Below are 23,694 nucleotides of genomic sequence, written 5' to 3' on the forward strand. Positions count from 1 at the left end.
AAATAATAATTATTATTATTATGGACTGTACTTGCCTTTTGTGATGTGCTCAATATGTCAATGTAAGTAGTTAGTTCTGCACAACACCAGTAGGTTCTATGAGGAAATATTTGCATGATTACTCCCACCTTCCATCTGTGTTCTCAGAGTGGGATCATGTCCAGTACAATTATGTTCAGTCCATATGACTGTTATACAAACTGAAGTGATGACTGAATTTTTTTTCACATCCTGTGGATCTAAAATAAAGAAATTGCATATAGACATGTCTTATACATCTTGAACAGATTCTAAGGACATTATTGCAACTAGGAAAATGTACTTTAATGGGGGAACAGCTCTGTATCATGAATCCCAGTCAGATATAAGAAACCTGATGGTTCAATCCCTTCCAGGTAAATTACTGTATGGAAAGCGGGTATGTCAAGAAAGACACGGTAAAGCTTTTTGAATGAAATCCTCTCTGATGTTTGTTTTGAGAAACAGACCGCAGCACTTTTGCTCTACGGTTGCTCCAAAGGGGAACATTTTTAGGTGCTTATATCCACTAAAGCATGCACTTTGAAGTCTTGACATTATCATTGCAAAGTAGGGTGTTGACTTTTTAAAGTGGGTTTACATGTCAAATCCTGACATTCTTTTGAAGTCACACCAATAAGGAATATATTCACAGCAGTGACTCTTCAAAGATATGAAAGATTGGTTTTGAGACCTTTATTATCTTTGTCAGACAGTACTCCATGAAATTCCAATCTAAAGTGTGTTTTTGGCTTTTTCTAGGTATGATATTTTGTGCCATTACCACATTTGTGGATGACTCGTTATCTCGTTGTTTGTAGTATTTCACAGATATTAACATATGGACAGATTCTCGCAGAATCACTCAGACGTTTCTGTTTTTTATTTTCAAATATAAAATCCACCAGGGTGTAAATTTATTTGTCACTCTTCGTAGACAACAGGTGTAGACTAACCGTGAAATGCTTTTTACGGGTCCTTTTCCAACAATGCAGAGTTAAAGATAATAAATACAATTGAAAAAAAATAGAAATAGTGACAGTGAATAACAAACAAAAATAAGTAGTAAAATAAGATGGCCATATATAGGGAGTAGAAAATAACATGCTATATACAGGGAGTACCAGTACCGAGTTGATATGCAGAGGTATGAGGTAATTGAGGTAGCTATGTACTCAACATGTAGGTAAGGGTAAAATAAGTATCAGCAGCGTGTGTTTGGGTGTCAGTGTAAGTATGTGTGACTGTGTGGGTAGAGTCCAGTGTGTGTGTGTCCATAGTCAGTGCAAGAGAGTTAGTTAAAGGGTCAATGCAGGTAGTCCAGGAAGCCAGTTGATTAGCTATTTAGCAGTCTTGTTTAGGAATTCAAAACCCACCAGGGTGTAATAAATTGCTGTCTGTCCCACATGCCTTGTGTTGTCCAAAGGAATGAGGTATTATGGAAATGTTCACATTTACTGAAGATTCACCACATACAGTGTATGCAGGCCTTTTAACAACTATAAAAGTACTGCTCTGCTTTAAACAAACAACTGTAGAGGCTTCTGGAAAATAGTGACACATTTGTCCCAATTATGTTTTTCACAAGATTTGGTGAAAATATCATTATCTTAAACTTACAGGTGTATGAAAAGTTGTTTATTCCCCCTGACAACGTCTGGTCTGGTGTCCTGTCCTCCCCATAGCCTCTGGATCAGGCTTAGATCAGACGATGACCTGGTGAGTCTGGGACTGGGTCATTGCTAATTATAAGCTTGTTATTCTTAGAGGCATTGTCCCCAATGTGAGAACAGAAGCAAGCGTCCCTATAGGTCTGGTAACAACTGTTACCACTGTTTGAATGTACTGGTACAAGTGCAATCTATTCCCAACAGTCCCTGACATAAGCTATGTCTAGATGTTCATATACTGTAAGCATGCTCTGATGAATGTGGAACATTTGAGTGTGAAAAAAAATCTGATCCACTGCAATGGGTATTTCTCACCTCACTACCTCTAAGCTGCACGTGCAGAAGGAGAAAAATATGTTCTATCTGAAGGTTTCAGTGTGGCTCTGCAACATCAGATTTGTCCATTTGTACAAAGCATTGGCTTAGGTACCACTTTAACCAGTTACAAAGATACTTTCACTGTATTGTAGGCCTAATACATCATTGCATAAACTAGCTAAGTGTGTGCATCATTTCATTAACAATCTCTACACAGTAAACCTATTCAAAGTTGTTTATGTATTTGTAGCTGTGCTGTGACGACCCTCTACAGTATAGACAGAGGTCATGGGGTTAGATGGTAGGCCTAATGGAGTTCTCATCATAATGGCTCCCATATTGATAAACTAATGTACATTATATAATGAGCTACTCCTAAGAGGTCGTTAGGATTCTCAATGTACACTAGCAAGATTGATTGTACATTTCAATTGAGTACATGGGTTATACATTTCAAATTAGTGATTTACCGGCATTCTAATTTTGTAAAGGTTGTTTGCATTTGATCTTAATCATCTTCCTGGGGACAGTTCAAAATAAAAAAGTTTTTATTTTTTAACCTTTATTTAACCAGGAAGGGCTCATTGAGATTAAAATATATTTTTCAAGAGCGCCCTGGCCAAGATAGGCAGCACCAAGTCATTACAAAAAAATTAGACAGACAACATGAAAAACTACAAGTAATCTAGTAAAAACCATTGAATTCACAAGAGTATAAAACAGCAAATTAAAAACATTGACAGGTCAGGGAATCAGCCTCAAAATCCTTCATCAGTGATTTAAAAACACCAATCGGGACAAATTCTTCCAGTTTAAAAGTATTTTGTAAGGTGTTCCAAGACGATGGCGCAGAGTACATAAAAGCCCTTTTACCAAATTCAGTTCGGACATTTGGAACAGTTAGCAGGATAAAGTCCAGCGAACGAAGAGAGTACCCACCACACTTCTGAACAAAAATGCACAAATAAAAAGGTAGTAAACCCAAAATGGCTTTGTAAATCAAAGTATATCAGTGACTGAGCCTACGAGTGACTAGAGAAGGCAAGCCAACCCTGGTATACAAAGTACAGTGGTGTGTAAGGGTTTTGCAGTTTAAAATAAATCTCAAAGTGCCATGGTAAAGAGTGTCAATTGATCTCAATCACTGAGCAGAAGCATTCATATATAAAATATCCCCATAGTCTAGTAAAGGCATAAATGTAGCTGATACTAGCCTCCTTCTGGCTTCAAAAGAAAAACGGGCCTTATTCCTAAAATAAAATCCCAATTTCAGCTTCAATTTTTTTGTAAGTTGTTGAATATGCAATTTAAAAGAGAGGCCGTCATCAATTAAAATTCCAAGATATTTATATGAGGTTACAACCTCAATCTCCTTGCCCTGACAGGTAGTAGTAGGTGAAAGGTTCAGAGGTCTATTTCTTGCATTAGAAAACACTATTAGTTTACTGGGGTGGGGGAGTGGTCAAAAAAAGGGGAGGGTTGTCTAACTTGATTTATTTTTGATTTGAGGCAGTTGTGTTTCTTTTTATTGAGCACCGTGGAGGGTAGTGCGTTTTTTCCCAGGTTAACAGTCGCTAATTTGCAAGGTTTACTCTATATAATTTCTTACATCCTAGCCAAATTTCCTCATCTGCTTGCATGCACCTCCCCGATAGTAAGTATCTATCCTGCCCTCTGTCCACCATTCTTAGTGACAATAGTAGTAGGAGGATCATTTGTCAAGATCTGCAATAGGCTAACTATCAATCATACCACACATACAAGCATTCAAAGCTGCATCAATGTTCAATATGAATCCACAAGAACAAATAGGAATAGTTTGATAGGTAGCGGGGAGGCCAGGTGCATCATTGTGCTTGAAAGAACAGTCAACACATGAGACATTCAGCTCAAAAAGCTCCCCTATTGATCTTGTTTAGGGACAATACAATTATCCTACCTAGACTAGCCGACAACACCACAATGCTATGAATAATTGCATCATTGTTTTCAAGTGAGAAGGCTCTTCCTCCTCCAATCTGGGCGGATATTCCTCGCACACCTAGCACCTAACGCTTCAATATAGCCTAAATATTTGTCATTTAACTTTTAAAATGTATTACCTTTTATATGTAGCATAAACACAACCAGTCACAGTATTTTAATATTATTAGGCTACTGCAAAAGTCTGATGTAGGCATGGGCACGTTCATCCAAAATATAATTCCAGCACCCTCAAAATGGCTTGACATTAACTAGGTTTCCATCCAACCTTTATGTAAGTAACGTACATTTTGGATAAAGAAATGTCACAACATCATGGGAAAGCATGCAATTTCTTACAGATTAAATAAATTATGATTAACTTCACAGGGTGGTGAAAGTCCACGGTGATGAGCTTGATGCACCTTTCAATAAATATCGAGGGTCTTATTCTGGTGACATGATGATCAATGCTTGACTGCCGTTTGTCAATAAAAAATTATCGCACCTTTGTCCATAATAATCTCATCATGTAGGCTATACCCGCACTGTATCTATGCGCGGTTGACTAGAGCGCATGTGCAAATACTAGAGTGGGCACATTCACTATACCTAAGCAACATGATCAGTACCTGGGAATTTAACCGCAAAAGTCATTTTTATGCGCACTACCTATTTACACACAGACTCAATTTGACGGCAAATGTGCATATTGTTTTTATACAGATTTTAGAATGTTGGCATGAAAATATTTTGCCAGTTGGATGGAAACCTAGCTATAGACACAGTTAAGATGCACGGCAAGTGTTCTAGTCCAGTGTCACTTTGATTATGACTGCACATCATGGTTCACCAGCAGCCCCAAACATCTAAAGAATAAACTACAAATCAGCCAAAACAAGCTTGTAAGAATTGTACTTAAACTCCCCCTTCATAGCATCTGAAGGTCGAGCATTTGAACCAGATAGGCTGGCTATCTGTGGAAAAAATGAGTAGTATTAATTACACTTGGTCTGGTCTACAGAATTATCACAGGCTGTCCCCTAGCTTCTGTCCAACTATTTTTCATTTGTTAGAGATGTCCACCAGTATAAAACCATAGCCAGATTCTCTAAAATGCACTGTTTAAAATAAGAGTATGTGGTAAGAACATGTTTATATACTGGTGCTGTTGAGTGGAAACTACCACAGCAACTCAAACCCATACCAACCATAACAATTTATAAAACGAATGTCAAAAGCTGGTTAATGTGTGAACAGTATAATGTTTCTATCGGGTATCTCTAATGTGTCTGTATCCATGTAATTGTATATGTATTTATGTAAAAAAAAATAGGACATCAGTGGAAATAATTCCCTCACTTTATTGTACAATTTGTTGGATATATTTTATAGAATTATAAATATGGCATCAATGTTTAAAATCAGATTTCCTCTTAGCTGATCCTTGTCTGAAGCAGACACCTAATCAGCTGACACTCCAACCTTAATTTATTCTGAGGGTGGGAGGATGTACATGTTTGGGCTACCTGTGTAAACACAGCCTTAAAAACACCACAACATTCACCTGTGATCCATGCATCCCTAACATGCCACACCAACATTGCATGCTGCTCTCTGAGTCTGTGTCCACCCTTCTTGATATCTACATGAGGTAGGGGTGTATCATGAACATGTGGATTAGTTGCTTTCTGTTGTCAGAGAAGGGGTAGTTCTGTACTTCCAACGGTGAGAGTCCTGTTTGATTGGGCGCGAAAAGAAGAAGCTGAATGTTGGGGAGGAGGGGAGCCCTCGCTTGCTTCACATTGCATGACTGCACCGTGCTGATTCAGCGGGACAAAAGGGATAGCGGCGGGTGCTGAGGACCGTAATCGCCAGAATCACTGCTGCTTGGATGGCACTGTCAAATCAAATCAAATCGTATTGGTCACATACACGTGTTTAGCAGATGTTATTGCGGGTGTAGCGAAATACTTGTGCATATCAAAGCATTGCGCTGTAGCAAGGACGGACGGACACTGCAGTGGTGTCAACAGTGACCAAATCGCTGGTTTTCCTGGTGGTTGTTTATCTGCCATATAGGAAGTGGATTAGAAGAGAGTGGCTGGGAGGAAACTAAATCCTTCTCTATTGTTGTGTACTGATCTGGATTTAGGTGTTGAACAAAGACAGACTGACAATGCAGATCTGAAGCGGGGCACACAATGGACACGAACATGCAGAAATTTACAGTTAGGAGATGGTTTTCCGTCTACCTTCAGAAGAAGTCACGGTCCAAAAACTCGAACCTCTGCAGATTAGAGGTAAGTGTATTGTTGTTTACTGCCCAACTACTTTGTGGCTGTGTGTGCCATAACGCAGAATACTTGTTTGCTAAAGGTGTGATTCAGCTGCCACTGACTGCTGTCACTCAATTATGTTGTGGTAGGCTGTTGTGGTACCTTGTGTTGGTCTTGTTTGTTACCCGATATTAGGCTACACTTGCCAGTACAATTTCAGCATTTTGACAAGCTTTGTAGACTACCATTGCACAACATTTTCATTAAAAATCATGTTTAATTCTGTCTAGCATGGTATTACACGCACACAAAAAAACAATTCAACTAATGGCGTAATCAACGATAATCTGTGAGTTTGAGTGTAATTGAAAAGGTAAATAATGTTTTGCTAATGTGTTGTTTACACAACAAACTGCTAGAAGTGAGCTGAATTTGAATAAACTTGAGTAAAATTACAAATTCATGTTTGCTCAAATCATATTTCCCAGAATGCTCTTTTGCAGATTGATTTTCAGAATTGTTTGTTTCCTTACCTGTGTTTTTGCTTCTCATTTGATTGGTTGATTTGATCTTATGCTATACAAAAATAAATAACATACTTTTATTAAAGGGTAAACCCATTTGAATTCATTCACATTTTGGCAGCACCCCCCCCCCCCCCCTTTTTTTTTTTTACGAAACCTTCCTTACATATGTGCTCAGAAAGTAACTTTTTGGATCTGAAAACCAAAAGAGATATATAAAAGTGCTCAAATTTGGCCCCTTTTTTTATACCCACACCATGAGATATCCATGTATTCAACCACTGGAAAAGATAAATGGTTTATTTGTCATGTGCGCCTGTGTAGACCGCATGTGTAGACCTTACAGTGAAATGTTTACTTACAGGCCCTAACCAACAGTGCAATTGTAAGTACAAAAAAAAAAAGGTATTAGGTGAACAATATATAAGTAAAGAAATAAAAACAACTAAAAAGACAGTGAAAATAACAGTAGCGAGGCTATATACAGGCACCAGTTAGTCGGGATAATTGAGACAATATGTACATGTAGGTATAGTTAAAGTGACTATGCATATATGATAAACAGAGAATAGCAGCAGCATAAAAGAGGGGTTGGCGAGACACAATGCAGATAGTTTGGGTAGCCAATGTTCGGACGATAAACGGAGAGTAGCAGCAGCAGCTTAAAGAGGGTATGGTGGGGGAGGCACACAATGCAAATAGTCCAGTTAGCCATTTGATTACCTGTTCAGGAGTCTTATGGCTTATGGGGTAAAAGTTGTTGAGAAGCCTTTTGGTCATAGACTTGGCGCTCCGTTACTTCTTGCCCTGCGGTAGCAGGGAGAACAATTTATGGCTGGGGTCTTTGACAATTTTTAGGGCCTTCCTCTGACACCGCCTGGTGTAGTGGTCCTGGATGGCAGGCAGTTTAGCTCCAGTGATGTACTGGGCCGTGCGCACTACCCTCTGTAGTGCCTTGCGGTCAGAGGCCAAGCAGTTGCCATACCAGTCAGGATGCTCTCGATGTTGCAGCTGTAGAACCTTTTCAGGATCTGAGGAGCCATGCCAAATCCTTTTAGTTCCTGAGGGGGAATAGGCTTTGTCGTGCCCTCTTCAAGACTGTCTTGGTGTGCTTGGAACATTCTAGTTTGTTGGTGATGTGGACACTAAGAAACTTGAAGCTGTCAACCTGCTCAACTACAGCCCCGTCGATGAGAATGGGGGCGTGCTCGGTCCTCCTTTTCCTGTAGTCCACAATCATCTCCTTAGTCTTGGTTACATTTAGGGATAGGTTTTTATTCTGGCACCACCCGGCCAGGTCTCTGACCTCCTCCCTATAGTCTGTCTCGTTGTTGTTGGTGATCAGGCCTACCACTGTTGTGTCGTCTGCAAACTTAATGATGGTGTTGAAGTCGTGCCTGGCCACGCAGTCATGGGTGAACAGGGAGTACATGAGGAGACTGAGCACGCACCCCTGAGGGGCTCCAGTGTTGAGGATCAGCATGGCGGATGTGTTGCTACCTTCCCACACCACCTGGGGGCGGCCCGTCACGAAGTCCAGGATCCAGTTGCAGAGGGAGGTGTTTAGTCTCAGGATCCTTAGCTTAGTGATGAGCTTTGAGGGCACTATGGGGTTGAACGTTGAGCTGTAGTCAATGAAAAGCATTCTCCCGTAGGGGTTCCTTTTGTCCAGGTGGGAAAGGGTAGTGCCGAGTGCAATTGAAATTGCATCGTCTGTGGATCTGTTTGGCGGTATGCAAGTTGGAGTGGGTCTAGGAGTTCTGGGATAATGGTGTTAATGTGAGCCTTTTATCAACCTTTCAAAGCACTTCATGGCTACGGACGTGAGTGCTACGGTCAAGAAACACGAGCAATGGACATTAGACAGGTGGAAATCTGTGCTTTTGGTCTGATTCAATTTGAGAGTTTTGGTTCCAGCCACCGTGTCTTTGTGAGATGCGGAGTAGGTGAACGGATGAACTCTGCATTTGTGGTTCCCACCATGAAACATGGAGGAGATGGTGTGATGGTATGGGGTGCTTTGCTGGTGACACTGTGATTTATTTAGAATTCAAGGCACACTTAACCAGCAGAGCTACAACCGCATTCTGCAGCAATACGCCATCCCCATCTGGTTTGCACTTAGTGGGACCATTATTTGTTTTTCAACAGGACAATGACCCAAAACACACCTCCAGGCTGTGTAAGGGCTATTTGACCAAGAAGGAGAGTGATGGTGCTGCATCAGATGACCTGGCCTCCACAGTCACCCAACCTCAACCCAATTGACATGGTTTTGGATGGAGTTGGACTGCAGAGTGAAGGAAAATCAGCCAACAAGTGTTCAGCATATGTGGGACCTTGGACTGTTGGAAAAGCATTCCTCATGAAACTGGTTGAGAGAATTCCAAGAGTGCAAATCTGTCATCAAGGCAAAGGGTGACTACTTTGATGAATCTCAAATATAAAATATGTTTAACACTTTTTTGCTTACTACATGATTCCATATGTGTTATTTCATAGTTTTGATGTCTTCACTATGGCTGGCACTGTAATTGGGGACCCCTGCCCTAAATGTATTCGGTACTTGGTCTTATTGCAACTGTTACTGAGATGCATTGGAGGCTGCTGAGGGAAGGATGGCTCATAATGGCTTAACGGAGCGAATGGACTGGAATCAAGCACATGGAAACCATGTTTGATGTATTTGATACAATTCCGCTACAGCCATTACCACGAGTCTGTTCTCCCAAATTAAGGTGCACATGATTAAGAATAGCCTAAAATAAGCCTAATGCGGGCTGGATTTGGTGTAGCTAGGCCTACCTGCTCACTTGTTTATTAGGGACTATTATATTTTAAGAGATGAATCATTTGTAAGAATCCATATTTTTTTTACGTGGCAATCTGTGATTGCTAATTTATTTTTATGTAGGCTACTTACAGTGCCTTGCGAAAGTATTCGGCCCCCTTGAACTTTGACCTTTTGCCACATTTCAGGCTTCAAACATAAAGATATAAAACTGTATTTTTTTGTGAAGAATCAACAACAAGTGGGACACAATCATGAAGTGGAACGACATTTATTGGATATTTAAAACTTTTAACAAATCAAAAACTGAAAAATTGGGCGTGCAAAATTATTCAGCAACCTTAAGTTAATACTTTGTAGCGCCACCTTTTGCTGCGATTACAGCTGTAAGTCGCTTGGGGTATGTCTCTAGCAGTTTTGCACATCGAGAGACTGAAATTTTTTCCCATTCCTCCTTGCAAAACAGCTCGAGCTCAGTGAGGTTGGATGGAGAGCATTTGTGAACAGCAGTTTTCAGTTCTTTCCACAGATTCTCGATTGGATTCAGGTCTGGACTTTGACTTGGCCATTCTAACACCTGGATATGTTTATTTTTGAACCATTCCATTGTAGATTTTGCTTTATGTTTTGGATCATTGTCTTGTTGGAAGACAAATCTCCATCCCAGTCTCAGGTCTTTTGCAGACTCCATCAGGTTTTCTTCCAGAATGGTCCTGTATTTGGCTCCATCTATCTTCCCATCAATTTTAACCATCTTCCCTGTCCCTGCTGAAGAAAAGCAGGCCCAAACCATGATGCTGCCACCACCATGTTTGACAGTGGGGATGGTGTGTTCATGGTGATGAGCTGTGTTTCTTTTACGCCAAACATAACGTTTTGCATTGTTGCCAAAAAGTTCAATTTTGGTTTCATCTGACCAGAGCACCTTCTTCCACATGTTTGGTGTGTCTCCCAGGTGGCTTGTGGCAAACTTTAAACAACACTTTTTATGGATATCTTTAAGAAATGGCTTTCTTCTTGCCACTCTTCCATAAAGGCCAGATTTGTGCAATATACGACTGATTGTTGTCCTATGGACAGAGTCTCCCAGCTGTAGATCTCTGCAGTTCATCCAGAGTGATCATGGGCCTCTTGGCTGCATCTCTGATCAGTCTTCTCCTTGTATGAGCTGAAAGTTTAGAGGGACGGCCAGGTCTTGGTAGATTTGCAGTGGTCTGATACTCCTTCCATTTCAATATTATCGCTTGCACAGTGCTCCTTGGGATGTTTAAAGCTTGGGAAATCTTTTTGTATCCAAATCCAGCTTTAAACTTCTTCACAACAGTATCTCGGACCTGCCTGGTGTGTTCCTTGTTCTTCATGATGCTCTCTGCGCTTTTGACGGACCTCTGAGACTATCACAGTGCAGGTGCATTTATACGGAGACTTGATTACACACAGGTGGATTGTATTTATCATCATTAGTCATTTAGGTCAACATTGGATCATTCAGAGATCCTCACTAAAGGGGCTGAATAATTTTGCACACCCAATTTTTCAGTTTTTGATTTGTTAAAAAAGTTTGAAATATCCAATAAATGTCGTTCCACTTCATGATTGTGTCCCACTTGTTGTTGATTCTTCACAAAAAAATACAGTTTTATATCTTTATGTTTGAAGCCTGAAATGTGGCAAAAGGTCGCAAAGTTCAAGGGGGCCGAATACTTTCGCAAGGCACTGTATATTGATTCTTGAAGAATACAACTTTTTTTGCTTATTGAGCTTAGTTTAACAGTTTAACCCAATCAGAACCCAAAATATAAACTTGTTTTACTCCATTGTTTGTAAACAAACATTGTATAGCTTCAAAACATGGTTAAAATTATCGTATTGATCAAATGGATGGTCAGTCCTTGCATTTATATCCCAGTCTATGAATTTGAGAGAGGTTACATTTCTCCAGCCCCATCAGTAAGCTGTTTACCCACAACGGTGGCCGGATGAGTGCTTTATTGTTTGAACTGCAGATTGACCCTTTCAAATTATTAATTCTTTATTAGATTTGGACTGAAATATTTAAGCATGAAACCAAGATCTGAAACGTATTCTCTAGGCCTAGTTTTACAATTGTACGTTTTGGGGGGAATGGGAATTGGAACAGTAGACGAACATGTCAAACCCAACCAGGTGATTGCAATCTTCACCTTTTTCTTCGCCACATTGCAAAGCTACCTGGGCATGGCACTGTTCAGCAGCTGTGGTGCTGATTCGACGATTAGTCTTTTGTCCATTCAAAATGTCAAATTGATCGCAACGCTATCCATGGTACTGAATACTGTGCGATGGTTAAAGGCACAAGGTATTCCCGCATAGTTGGAATGCCTTCTAAAGTGGTGGAACCACAGATATCATATTAAATTACTATGTGTGGAACTCTGTACGATACAAAACGATATACTACACTGTCTACAAAACATTAAGAACATCTGCTCTTTCCATGACAGACTGACCAGGTGAATCCAGGTGAAAGCCATGATCCCTTATTGATGTCACTTGTTAAATCCACTTCACTTTAGTGTACATGAAGGGGAGGAGACAGGCTAACAAAGGATTTTTAACCTCTACGGGATCGGTGTCCCTATACCTGGACGGTTGTTGCTAACGTGCTCTGTGACTAGAATGACGTTTTAAGTAACAGCCATCTTTCCAGGACATATGCATTTTATATGTGCAGAATGCTTAGATTCTTGTTAATCTAACTGCACTGTCCAATTTTACAGTAGCTATTACAGTGAAAAAAGACCATCCTATTGTTTGAGGAGAGTGCACAGCAAACTTTTATCACAGCAACTGTTTTGATATATTCACCTCTGAAGGTAAATAATCTACTTACATTCAGTAATCTTGCTCTGATTTGTCATCCTGGGGATCCCAGACACAAAATGTAACAGTTTTGTTTGATAAAATCATTTTTTATTTTCAAATGTAGGAATTGACTTCTACACTTTTCCTTTCAAATGGTATCAATAATTTGGATATCCTTGTTTCAGGTCCTGATCTACAGGCAGTTAGATTTGGGTATGTCATTTTAGGTGAACATTTTTAGGTGATCCTTTTTTGAGGTTTTAAGCCTTGAAACAATTGAGACATGGATTGTGAATGGGCAAGACAAAATATTTAAGTGTCTTTGAACGGGGTATGGTAGTAGGTTCCAGGCGCACCGGCCAGGCGCACCCAACGCTGCTGGGTTTTTAACACTCAACAGTTTCTCATGTATATCAAGAATGGTCCACCACCCATAGGACATCCAGCCAACTTGACACAACTGTGGGAAGCATTGGATTTAACATGGGCCAGCATCCCTGTGGAACGCTTTCGACACCTTGTAGAGGCCATGCCCCGACAAATTGAGGCTGTTACCCCACTCACAACATATTTCTCTGTATAGCATGCACCTCAATTACCTCGACTAACCTGTGCCCCCACACGTTGACTCTGTGTACCAGTACCGTCCTGTATATAGCCTTGTTACTGTTATTTTATTGTTGCTCTTTTAATAATTTTTTATTTTTCTATTTAAAAAAATAAATAATAATATCTATCTTCACACAATTGTTTCTTAACTGCATTGTTGGTTAAGGGCTTGTCATGTAAGCATTTCACTGTTGTATTCGGTGCAAATGTTTTCAGACTTGTTGGGCTCAAAGTGTTAGTGAATGGTACTGTTTGTATGAACATTGCTGGGGAGTTATAGACATGTCACTGCTTGTGACTGTTTGTCTTACAGAATGCTGTGTGCAGTTATCAGTAGAAATCACATTCACTTTGACGTCTCTTTTGTAATCCTTCCTGAGTGTCTCATTGCAAGATGTTCAGACAGACCAGCCTCTCTGAGATAATATGTAGTCATCATGTACCACACCCCAATCCCTTCACCAGGAAACAGACATTCACATCACACACTGGACATAGGGGATTTAATATTACATGCTAGACGTAGGGAATTTAATACTGCACGCTAGACGTAGGGGATTTAGTATTGCACGCTAGACGTAGGGGATTTAGTATTGCACGCTAGACGTAGGGGATTTAGTATTGCACGCTAGACGTAGGGGATTTAGTATTGCACGCTAGACGTAGGGGATTTAGTATTGCACGCTAGACGTAGGGGATTTAGTATTGCACGCTAGACGTAGGGGATTTAGTATTGCACGCTAGACGTAGGGGATTTAGTATTGCACGCTAGACGTAGGGGATTTAGAATTGCACGCTAGACGTAGGGGATTTAATATTGCACATCTGCAATACACTGAGGCATGCTAAGCATGATTAATATAATGCATACAAATACATATATGGAAACCATTTTCAAAACAATACCTGATGGATTTAGATATCTGAGCGCTTGTGACGATGTGGTATTTTACTCCATGATTGCCTCTTGAGTTATTCTGTCTGTATCATTAATCTCACAAGACAATGATGCTGTTTTGCATCGCAAAGTGATTTTCATTATATTGTTGTTGTCATTAATACTTTATTTGGATGAAGACAAACCCTTGTGGTAGTTAGGTATAGTTTACCCAAGACCATGAAATGAAGGGTAGTTTTCTTGAGGGAGAATCTGGTACTAAGTCAGGTAGACTCATCAGACAGATGGCAGTCAATTAGACCATTTGTATGTTTGTGTTATTGTTTATCTAAATCCCTGTTTGACTGCTTTATGCCATGATACTGAGATTATTAAGGGGAGAGATGAACTGCTGTGGTAACATTTAACTCAATTCCTACTTTGACTTGGAAAGTACAGTATACTGTAGGTCATTAGCCTTTACAAACAGCATGCACAGAATGATCAGCCTTTACAAACGGCATGCACGGAATTCATGATGATGATGGTTTGGAATAGTATACTGGTATAGCTGCTATCAGAGTTGACAGTATAACTACCAAGCTACCATTGGGATGCATAAACATGAAGTCATGGTCAAATAGCTGAATGGCCCATGCAGGAATCATACCCCAAATTATTGTATTGCAAGCACCATTTTCCAACCGACTGAGACATTTTGTCAAGTTGACTTTTTCAATCAAAGAGATTATCTTGAAATACACAACAGCTGTTGACCCAGATAACAAATCTTGGTGTTCAGAATACACTATGCATGTCCTCTGTCATCCATGTTTATTAGTAAAGAGTAATAGTTGGACAAGGGTTGTTTATTATTTTGATTCAATAAGATAATCTGCACTGGTGTCTTTTTAAAAAGACTGATTTAACAACAGACTGATTGGGTACTGTGAAAATCTACTAGTACTACCAAGTAGACTCCCTCCACAGGTAAATGTTTTATTTTCCATTCCAGTATTTTAGAATAATGTGAAAGGCTGTTAAGTGGAACTGAGCTAAATCCATTCTTGCTTTCTTTCTGATGTGTAGTAGTAATGTTTTTTTATTTTTTTTATTTATTCCCCACAGACTTAACATTAGTTTGATCTTTAGCATAATAAAGCAATTTTCTGTAATCTAAAATGGTATAGTTTTCTTCCAATTATTCTATTTTTTAAAAAAAGGCCTCGTTTGGAAAACAAAACTGATGCTTTAACTAAACTCAGCAAAAAAAGAAAGTCCTCACCGTCAACCTTGTTTATTTTCAGCAAACTTAACATGTGTAAATATTTGTATGAACATAACAAGATTCAACAACTGAGACATAAACTGAACAAGTTCCACAGACATGTGACTAACAGAAATGGAATAATGTGTCCCTGAACAAAATCAAAAGTAACAGTCAGTATTTGGTGTGGCCACCAGCTGCATTAAGTACTGCAGTGCATCTCCTCATCATGGACTGCACCATATTTTCCAGTTCTTGCTGTGAGATGTTACCCCACTCTTCCACCAAGGCACCTGTAAGTTCCCGGACATTTGGAATAGTAAACCTATTGGACCTAGCCCTCACCCGCCGATCCAACAGGTCCCAGATGTGCTCAATGGGATTGAGATCCGGGCTCTTCGCTGGCCATGGCAGAACACTGACATGCCTGTCTTGCAGGAAATCACGCACAGAGAGGGCAGTATGGCTGGTGGCATTGTCATGCTGGAGGGTCATGTCAGGAGGAGCTTGCAGGAAGGGTACCACATGAGGGAGGAGGATGTCTTCCCTGTAACGCACAGCAGTGAGATTGCCTGCAATGACAACAAGCTCAGTCCGATGATGCTGTGACACACCGCCCCAGACCATGACGGACCCTCCACCTCCAAATCGATCCTGCTCCAGAGTACAGGCCACGGTGTAATGCTCATTCCTGCGACGATAAACGTGAATCCGACCATCACCCCTGGTGAGAGAGAACCTCGACTCGTCAGTGAAGAACACTTTTTGCCAGTCCTGTCTGGTCCATTCCTGTCTGGTTTGTGCCCATAGGCTACGTTGTTGCCTGTGATGTCTGGTGAGGACCTGCCCTACAACAGGTCTATAAGCCCTCAGTCCAGTCTCTCTCAGCCTATTGCGGACAGTGTGAACACTGATGGAGGGATTGTGCGTTCCTGGTGTAACTCGGGCAGTTGTTGCTGCCATCCTGTACCTGAACCGCAGGTGTGATGTTCGGATGTACCGATCCTGTGAAGGTGATGTTACACGTGGTCTGCCACTGCGATCAGCTGTCCATCCTGTCTCCCTGTAGCGCTGTCTTAGGCGTCTCACCATACGGACTTTTCAATTTATTGCCCTGGCCACATCTGCAGTCCTCATGCCTCCTTGCAGCATGCCTAAGACACGTTCACACAGATGAGCAGGGACGCTGGGCATCTTTCTTTTGGTGTTTTTCAGAGTCCGTAGAAAGGCCTCTTTAGTGTCCTAAGTTTTCATAATTGTGACCTTAATTGCCTACCGTCTGTAAGCTGTTAGTGTCTTAACGACCGTTCCACAGGTGCATGCTCATTAATTGTTTATGGTTCATTGAACACGCATGGGAAACAGTGTTTAAACACTTTACAATGAAGTTCTGTGAAGTCATTTGGATTTTTACGAATTATCTTTGAAAGACCAAGTCCTGAAAAAGGGATGTTTATTTTTTTGCACAGTTTAATATTAATGGATGGTGTACCGGTTACTGTGGAGTATCACTGTTTGTACAAGGCATCGTGACTCATTTCTTTGTTCACTTTTAGACAGCGGACTGTTGCAGTGTTAGAGGTTTGGAAATATAAAAAGCCCATGGGACTGACACCTTGGATAGCTACAGAGCATTTGTAATCCCATTGTTTGATTTATTTGCCTTTATTTTCTAGAGCCCCTACAGAGGCAATCCTTAACCCATTGATTCTTCAGCTACATGATACATGATTTTCTTCCTATTCAATGCTGTGTTCAACATGATATAGTGAAAGAGAAGTTATAGGTTAATGTAAACCATAAGGGACAAATCAGCATATGGATTTGAAAAGCATCCTTTTTATTTCATCCCAATGATATATTGTATGCAAAGGGTTATGTAACTGTTTGTTGTACTTGCATGCATTGAGGGAGATAAACAGGTTTAACCATGCTCTCTGCTGTGTCAGCATGGCAGATTCTGCATCAATCAGCGACGGTCAGGGCAGGACTCTCACATGCCTGGTCGGCATATTTCAGAGGCACGTCATGAAGACAGCATTAATAGCCGGAGTGTTCCCTTTTAAGATCTCCCGTTTGGCAGCCACATAGCCCCACAGCAAAACATGGCCACACTAATCTCCCCTGATAAGAGGGGAACAGGATAGACTACTGACTGGTTCTGTAGCCAAGGTCACACTCTGACTGTTAGCCTACAACATCTGTTTCAAATCCTCCTATTGTCACCAGTTAACATGGATATGTGTGGAGATTGAGGATACTAAGGGCAAAAAGTGTAATAGCAATGTGCATGTTCTATCCTTCGATGTAATAATGCTGAGTTTCCTCTGATACTTGTATACTCATGATACTAGCTGTAACATCTCAATTCATGATTATGTTGAGTAGTCTCCGTTTGCACTGATCAAATTTGACTTCTCTAGGTTGGACATCTGACTAAATCCCCCTCTCTGGCTCTCCCTGTGTCTCTGGAACGACATGGGTGTTCTTGGTATTCCTATAATCACGTGATTGATTTGATATGAGGGCCATCTGTTTCCCTGCAGGACGATGGCATCCTGAAAGAGATCGACATCAGCCAGCACACCAAAGAGGGCTTTGAAAAGGCAGACCCCTCCCAGTTTGAGCTGCTGAAAGTGCTAGGCCAAGGCTCCTATGGAAAGGTAAACATATAGCTAGCTACCTGAATTAAGGTGTTCGCGTCTATGTTACACCTACTGTGTATGTACTATGCATTCGTCACATTTCCTCTACTGTTCAATCTGATATTAGTCTCCTCCATAGGTGTTCCTGGTGAGAAAAATCAAAGGCTCTGACAGAGGACAGCTTTATGCCATGAAAGTGTTAAGGAAAGCAACGCTAAAAGGTACTTATTCTGATACTTTCGAAGAGTGGTATGTTTTTCATCGGACCAATCTCACTAAGAGCGCAATATTATTACAGTAAACAGACATGATATGGGTATGATTTAATTCCCTATCCAGCCAAACTGGTTTTCCGGCATAAGTAATAAAATATATATTAATATATTTTTTTTAAACATCTCACGTTTCCTATACTCATCAAATCTCAGTCAAAAACATCTTACGTTTCCTGTACTCAACAAATCTCAGTCAAACGCTTTACATTAAAAAAAAATCTGCGCTGGATAATGAAATGCAGCCTTTTGGCCCTGTCTCAGGAAATGGAGATGATGTTCTCCTTGCTTACATAATACAGGCACAGCTGCAGGAATGTCCTCTGCAAAGCAGAGAGCCATTGCAAGAGGAAGCTGGCATAATATTCTGCATTGCAGCACAGGTGCTTGAGGGGATTATGATTTTGATTATTATTGATAATGAAGTAGCTGACCTCCATTTCTCAGGTGACATAGGGAGAAGGCTTAGGTAATGCAGATAGATGAGCATAATGCAGCAAGTCATTGCATTAGCTCACTCTGTCTCGATTATGCGATGACATTCCCAATGCACTGATTAGGTAAGTGGCTGACTAGTGAGGGAGAAGTTCCATATGCATGGTTGAGTGGTTTACAGATTTTCATAGTATCAACAGTTTTGACAGTATAGAAATTCATACCTGAGGTATTTTATACAGTATCATCGGATACCGGCCCAACTCTAATGGATTGTATATGTATAGCTTTTGTCCACATCTGTTCAATTCTACAAGTATCTCAATTCATTACCACCATTTTGATAAGCTTTGTCTGTTTTTCAGTTCGGGATCGGGTGCGGTCCAAAATGGAGAGAGACATTCTGGCTGAAGTCAACCACCCCTTCATAGTCAAACTCCATTATGGTGAGCGTATTTCCCAAGTGCCGTCTTTCTCATCCATGTAACCATGTTCTGACTGGCACACATACATACAACAAACATTGAGACATGAAAACCCTCTTGTTAAGACAGCCAAATAATTATGTGACAAGATTGTCTTTAGCCATCAGTTGTTGGAATGGTTCTGCCATTAGGCAGCAGGCAGAAACACATTGTGATATCAAATGGAGTAGGTTCTTGCATTGAATAACTCTCCAAGCGTTTTATAAGGCTTGGCACGTCCCTCTAAACATTTCAGTGACGTCTGGAGCCCTTCAGACAGTGTAAGCCATCACTCCGTCTCAAAGCACCTTACCTCCTTATTTATTAGCATGCTCTGAGTATTGCCACAGCAGCCCCAGGCAAACGGATGCACTCAACAAAGCAGATGATAGGAATACACGAGAAGACCATAATATCAAAATTATACCAGGAAAAAAAGATTTGCCTTGACATGTACCTTTTAAGGAGAGCCGGATTACTGAACGGGCACATAGGGCACATGCCCCGGGGCCCCCCGAACTCCAGGTGGTACCCAACCAAATTGATTTATTTTGGGTTGTGGGCCCCCTGGTTGTGGGCCCCCCAGATAGCATATGATAGCTAAATGTGTAGAATTGCATGAAATTGGCTTTAAAACTGCCAAATCGTCTCTGAGCCTCATTGTCATTTTTTACATTTTATTTATTTAACCTTTATTTAACTAGGCAAGTCATTTAAGAACAAATTCTTATTTACAATGATGGCCTACCCCGGTCAAACCCGGACGACACTGGGCCAATTGTGCGCCGCCCTATGGGACTCCCAATCATGGCCAGATGTGATACAGCCTGGAATCGAACCATGAACTGTAGTGACGCCTCTTGCACTTTGGAGTGTTTTCATTTTATTGCATGTCATGAGCGAAGGAGAATATGTATTTTGCGTGACCATTTATGTTGTTTTTATGGCCCAGCCTTTCAGACGGAGGGGAAGCTGTATCTGATTCTAGACTTCCTCAGAGGGGGAGACCTCTTCACACGGCTTTCTAAAGAGGTCAGTCATCATGTTACTCACTGTGATGGCCATCACTGTGATGGCTTACTGCTCATTCACTGTTTTATTAATACATACATTCAATCACCACATGCATAAGTTTAAAAAATGTATACTTTTATTTCCAATCATTTGTTTTATTGGTACAGATGTCCCTTTTTGATTGAATAGGTACAGTATATTTCGAGGCATTCTCAATTTGCGTGCTGTTACTTTTTTTTTTATTGGTCAACTCAACAGCAATTGGTAATTTGGCTTATAGAGTAAAAACCCTCCCAAGTAAAAACCCTTCCAATGTGTTATTTTTATGTCATGACCCTTGAACTATCTCTTTAGATTTGTTTGCCTTTATTGACAACAGCAACAAACAAGCACATTCCAAAAGAGCTGTAGATGAATGGTATTCTGTCCTCATGAAAATCTGTTTTGATGACCAATTGTATGTTCAATGCCGAGCTATTAATGGATCTTTGACACTTCTTAGTAGTACACTGATTCATCATGCCACTTTGGGGCCCATCACTGTGCAGCACAATGACCAATCTATAACTGCCTCTCTGCCACCACCATAGCTCTCTTTCCTGTGAAGTGATTTCAGAGCTTGAGCCAAGTAGGACTTTCATTCATCACAGGTGCGCGTTACAAAGCTTCAGGACTCATTCTGTGACTAAAAATAGGTCCGTCCTCCCCACTGATTCAATCGATATGTATAAACACCCTGCCATTGACCAGACCCCATCAGGAATAGGTCCCTATATTGCAAATGTTCATTCCTAATTGGTTTGTCTTTAATCTTGTACTTCAGCATCTCTGAATGTCCATGCATTCATAGTGAGTTGAAATAAGTAGGCTACTTCAGTAATAAAGTGTAGCTCTTTCAAGTACTCACTTCCAATTACCAGCACAGGTTTCTTTCAAACCACAGACATAATGGCTTGTGTGGTATGTCTAGCATGGGCTTTCGATGCAAACATTTAAGTGCTCACTGTCAATGAACAGCCCAGACCTCATCAGTCAGATTACAATATATCCTTCTTTCCATTGATTAATTACTCCTGAATCCAAGTAACTAACCCAGGGTTGGGGGGGGGGATGATTATTTTGGGTTATATAACACTCCGGGTCACATTTGAACATCTAAAACTAGATAGAAATTATGTAGAAATAACTGCCCTTTATCTGGCCTGCAAAATTATTTTGGCAAGAAAATCGTTCCCCAAAAAACGGTGGCCCCCTTTCGAAATCCCAATGTGGCCCTCGAGTCAAAATTATTCCCCACCCCTTCAATAGCCTGTATTGTAATACTGCTATTATGAAGAAATTATAGATAACGACTCAATTGATGAAACCATTGACTCAGAGTTCCTTTGGGACATTCAGCTAACAACTGCAGATTGTTTCATCACACCATACTTTTTTAAAACTCATTAATTGGCAATACGCCAAGCTATGTGGATTGCAATAGTTTGTGTTTGTAACGAACAATGATCATATTTAACATGCTAGTTTACTCCATGATGAACTAAGATGCATGTATCATATACAGTGCATTCGGAAGGTATTCAGACCCCTTGACTTTTTCTACATTTTGTTACGTTCCAGCCTTGTTCTAAAATGTATTAAATTGTTTTTCCCCCTCATCAATTTACACCCCATAATGACAAAGCAAAAACAGGTTTTTAGAAATGTTTGCTAAAAATGTAAACAATAAAACTGAAATATCACAATTACATAAGTATTCAGACCCTTTACTCAGTACTTTGTTGAAGCACCTTTGGCAGCGATTACCTCGAGTCTTCTTGGGTATGATGCTACAAGCTTGACACACCTGTATATGGGGAGTTTCTCCCATTCTTCTGTACAGATACTCTCAAGCTCTGTCAGGTTGGATGGGGAGCGTCTCTCCAGAGATGTTCAATTGGGTTCAAGGCGGGCTCTGGCTGGGCCACTCAAGGACATTCAGAGACTTGTCTCAAAGTCCCTCATCACTGTCAAACGCTCCCTGAAACACTTCTGCGAGCAGGCCTTTCTAATCGACCTGGCCGGGGTAACCTGGAATGACATTGACCTCATCCCGTCAGTAGATGATGCCTGGCTGTTCTTTAAAAGTGCCTTCCTCACCATCTTAAATAAGCATGCCCCTCTCAAAAAATGTAGAACTAGGAATAGATATAGTCCTTGGTTCACGCAATACCTGTCTGCCCTTGACCAGCACAAAAACATCCTGTGGCGTTCTGCATTAGCATCGAATAGCCCCCGTGATATGCAACTTTTCAGGGAAGTTAGGAACAAATATACACAGGCAGTTAGAAAAGCTAAGGCAAGCTTTTTCAAACAGAAATGTGCATGCTGTAGTACTAACTCAAAAAAGTTATAGGACACTGTAAAGTCCATGGAGAATAAGAGCACCTCCTCCCAGCTGCCCACTGCTCTGAGGCTAGGAAACACTGTAACCACTGATAAATCCACTATAATTGAGAATTTCAAAAAGCATTTCTCTACGGCTGGCCATGCTTTCCACATGGCTACCCCTACCCCGGTCAACTGCCCGGCACCCTCCACAGCAACCCGGCAAAGCCCCCACCATTTCTCCTTTACCCAAATCCAGACAGCCGATGTTCTGAAAGAGCTGCAAAATCTGGACCCCTACAAATCAGCCGGGCTAGACAATCTGGACCCTCTCTTTCTAAAATTATCTGCCAAAATTGTTGCAACCCCTATTACTAGCCTGTTCAACCTCTCTTTCATATCGTCTGAGATTCCCAAAGATTGGAAAGCTGCCACGGTCATCCCCCTCTTCAAAAGGGGTGACACTCTAGACCCAAACTGCTACAGACCTATATCTATCCTACCCTGTCTTTCTAAGGTCTTCGAAAGCCAAGTTAACAAACAGATTACTGACCATTTCGAATCCCACCATACCTTCTCTGCTATGCAATCTGGTTTCAGAGCTGGTCATGGGTGCACCTCAGCCACGCTCAAGGTTCTAAACAACATCATAAGAGACATTACTGTGCAGCCATATTCAACGACCTGGCCAAGGCTTTCGACTCTGTCAATCACAACATTCTTATTGGCAGACTCGACAGCCTTGGTTTCTCAAATGATTGCCTCACCTGGTTTACCAACTACTTCTCTGATAGAGTTCAGTGTGTCAAATCGGAGGGCCTGTTGTCTGGACCTCTGACAGTCTCTATGGGTGTGCCACAGGGTTCAATTCTCGGGCTGACTCTCTTTTCTGTATACATCAATGATGTTGCTCTTGCTGCTGGTGATTCTCTGATCCACCTCTACGCAGACGACACCATTCTGTATACTTCTGGCCCCGCCTTGGACACTGTGTTAACTAACCTCCAGACGAGCTTCAATGCCATACAACTCTCCTTCCGTGGCCTCCAACTGCTCTTAAATGCAAGTAAAACTAAATGCATGCTTTTCAATCGATCGCTGCCCGCACTTGCTCGCCCGTTCAGCATCACTACTCTGGACGGCTCTGACTTAGAATACGTGGACAACTACAAATACCTGGATGTCTGGTTAGACTGTAAACTCTCCTTCCAGACTCACATGAAGATGCTTAAATCCAAAATTAAATCTAGAATCGGCTTCCTATATCGCAACAAAGCATCCTTCACTCATGCTGCCAAACATACCCTCGTAAAACTGACCATCCTAACGATCCTCGAC

At 41.0% G+C, this 23,694-nt stretch overlaps 1 protein-coding gene across 3 annotated transcripts in view; it reads left to right on the forward strand.

The window, feature by feature from the left end:
• rps6ka2 (ribosomal protein S6 kinase, polypeptide 2) overlaps nt 1-23,694 on the forward strand; it is a 52,025-nt gene that overhangs the window by 4,962 nt on the left and 23,369 nt on the right. The window contains exons 2-7 of one of the 3 annotated variants that reach the window (XM_090217253.1): nt 1,641-1,737; nt 6,124-6,271; nt 17,706-17,822; nt 17,944-18,025; nt 18,877-18,957; nt 19,928-20,007. In XM_090217253.1, coding sequence (XP_090073379.1) covers nt 6,173-6,271; nt 17,706-17,822; nt 17,944-18,025; nt 18,877-18,957; nt 19,928-20,007 — 459 coding nt within the window. In that variant the 5' untranslated portion in view covers nt 1,641-1,737; nt 6,124-6,172. The remainder of the gene's footprint in view (nt 1-1,640; nt 1,738-6,123; nt 6,272-17,705; nt 17,823-17,943; nt 18,026-18,876; nt 18,958-19,927; nt 20,008-23,694) is intronic. The other 2 variants (XM_036960427.2, XM_090217252.1) reach the window with 2 other exon arrangements.

Source organism: Oncorhynchus mykiss, chromosome 23 (genome assembly GCF_057628025.1).
Source record: "Oncorhynchus mykiss isolate SJ-2025 chromosome 23, ASM5762802v1, whole genome shotgun sequence".
Lineage (NCBI taxonomy): Eukaryota > Metazoa > Chordata > Actinopteri > Salmoniformes > Salmonidae > Oncorhynchus > Oncorhynchus mykiss.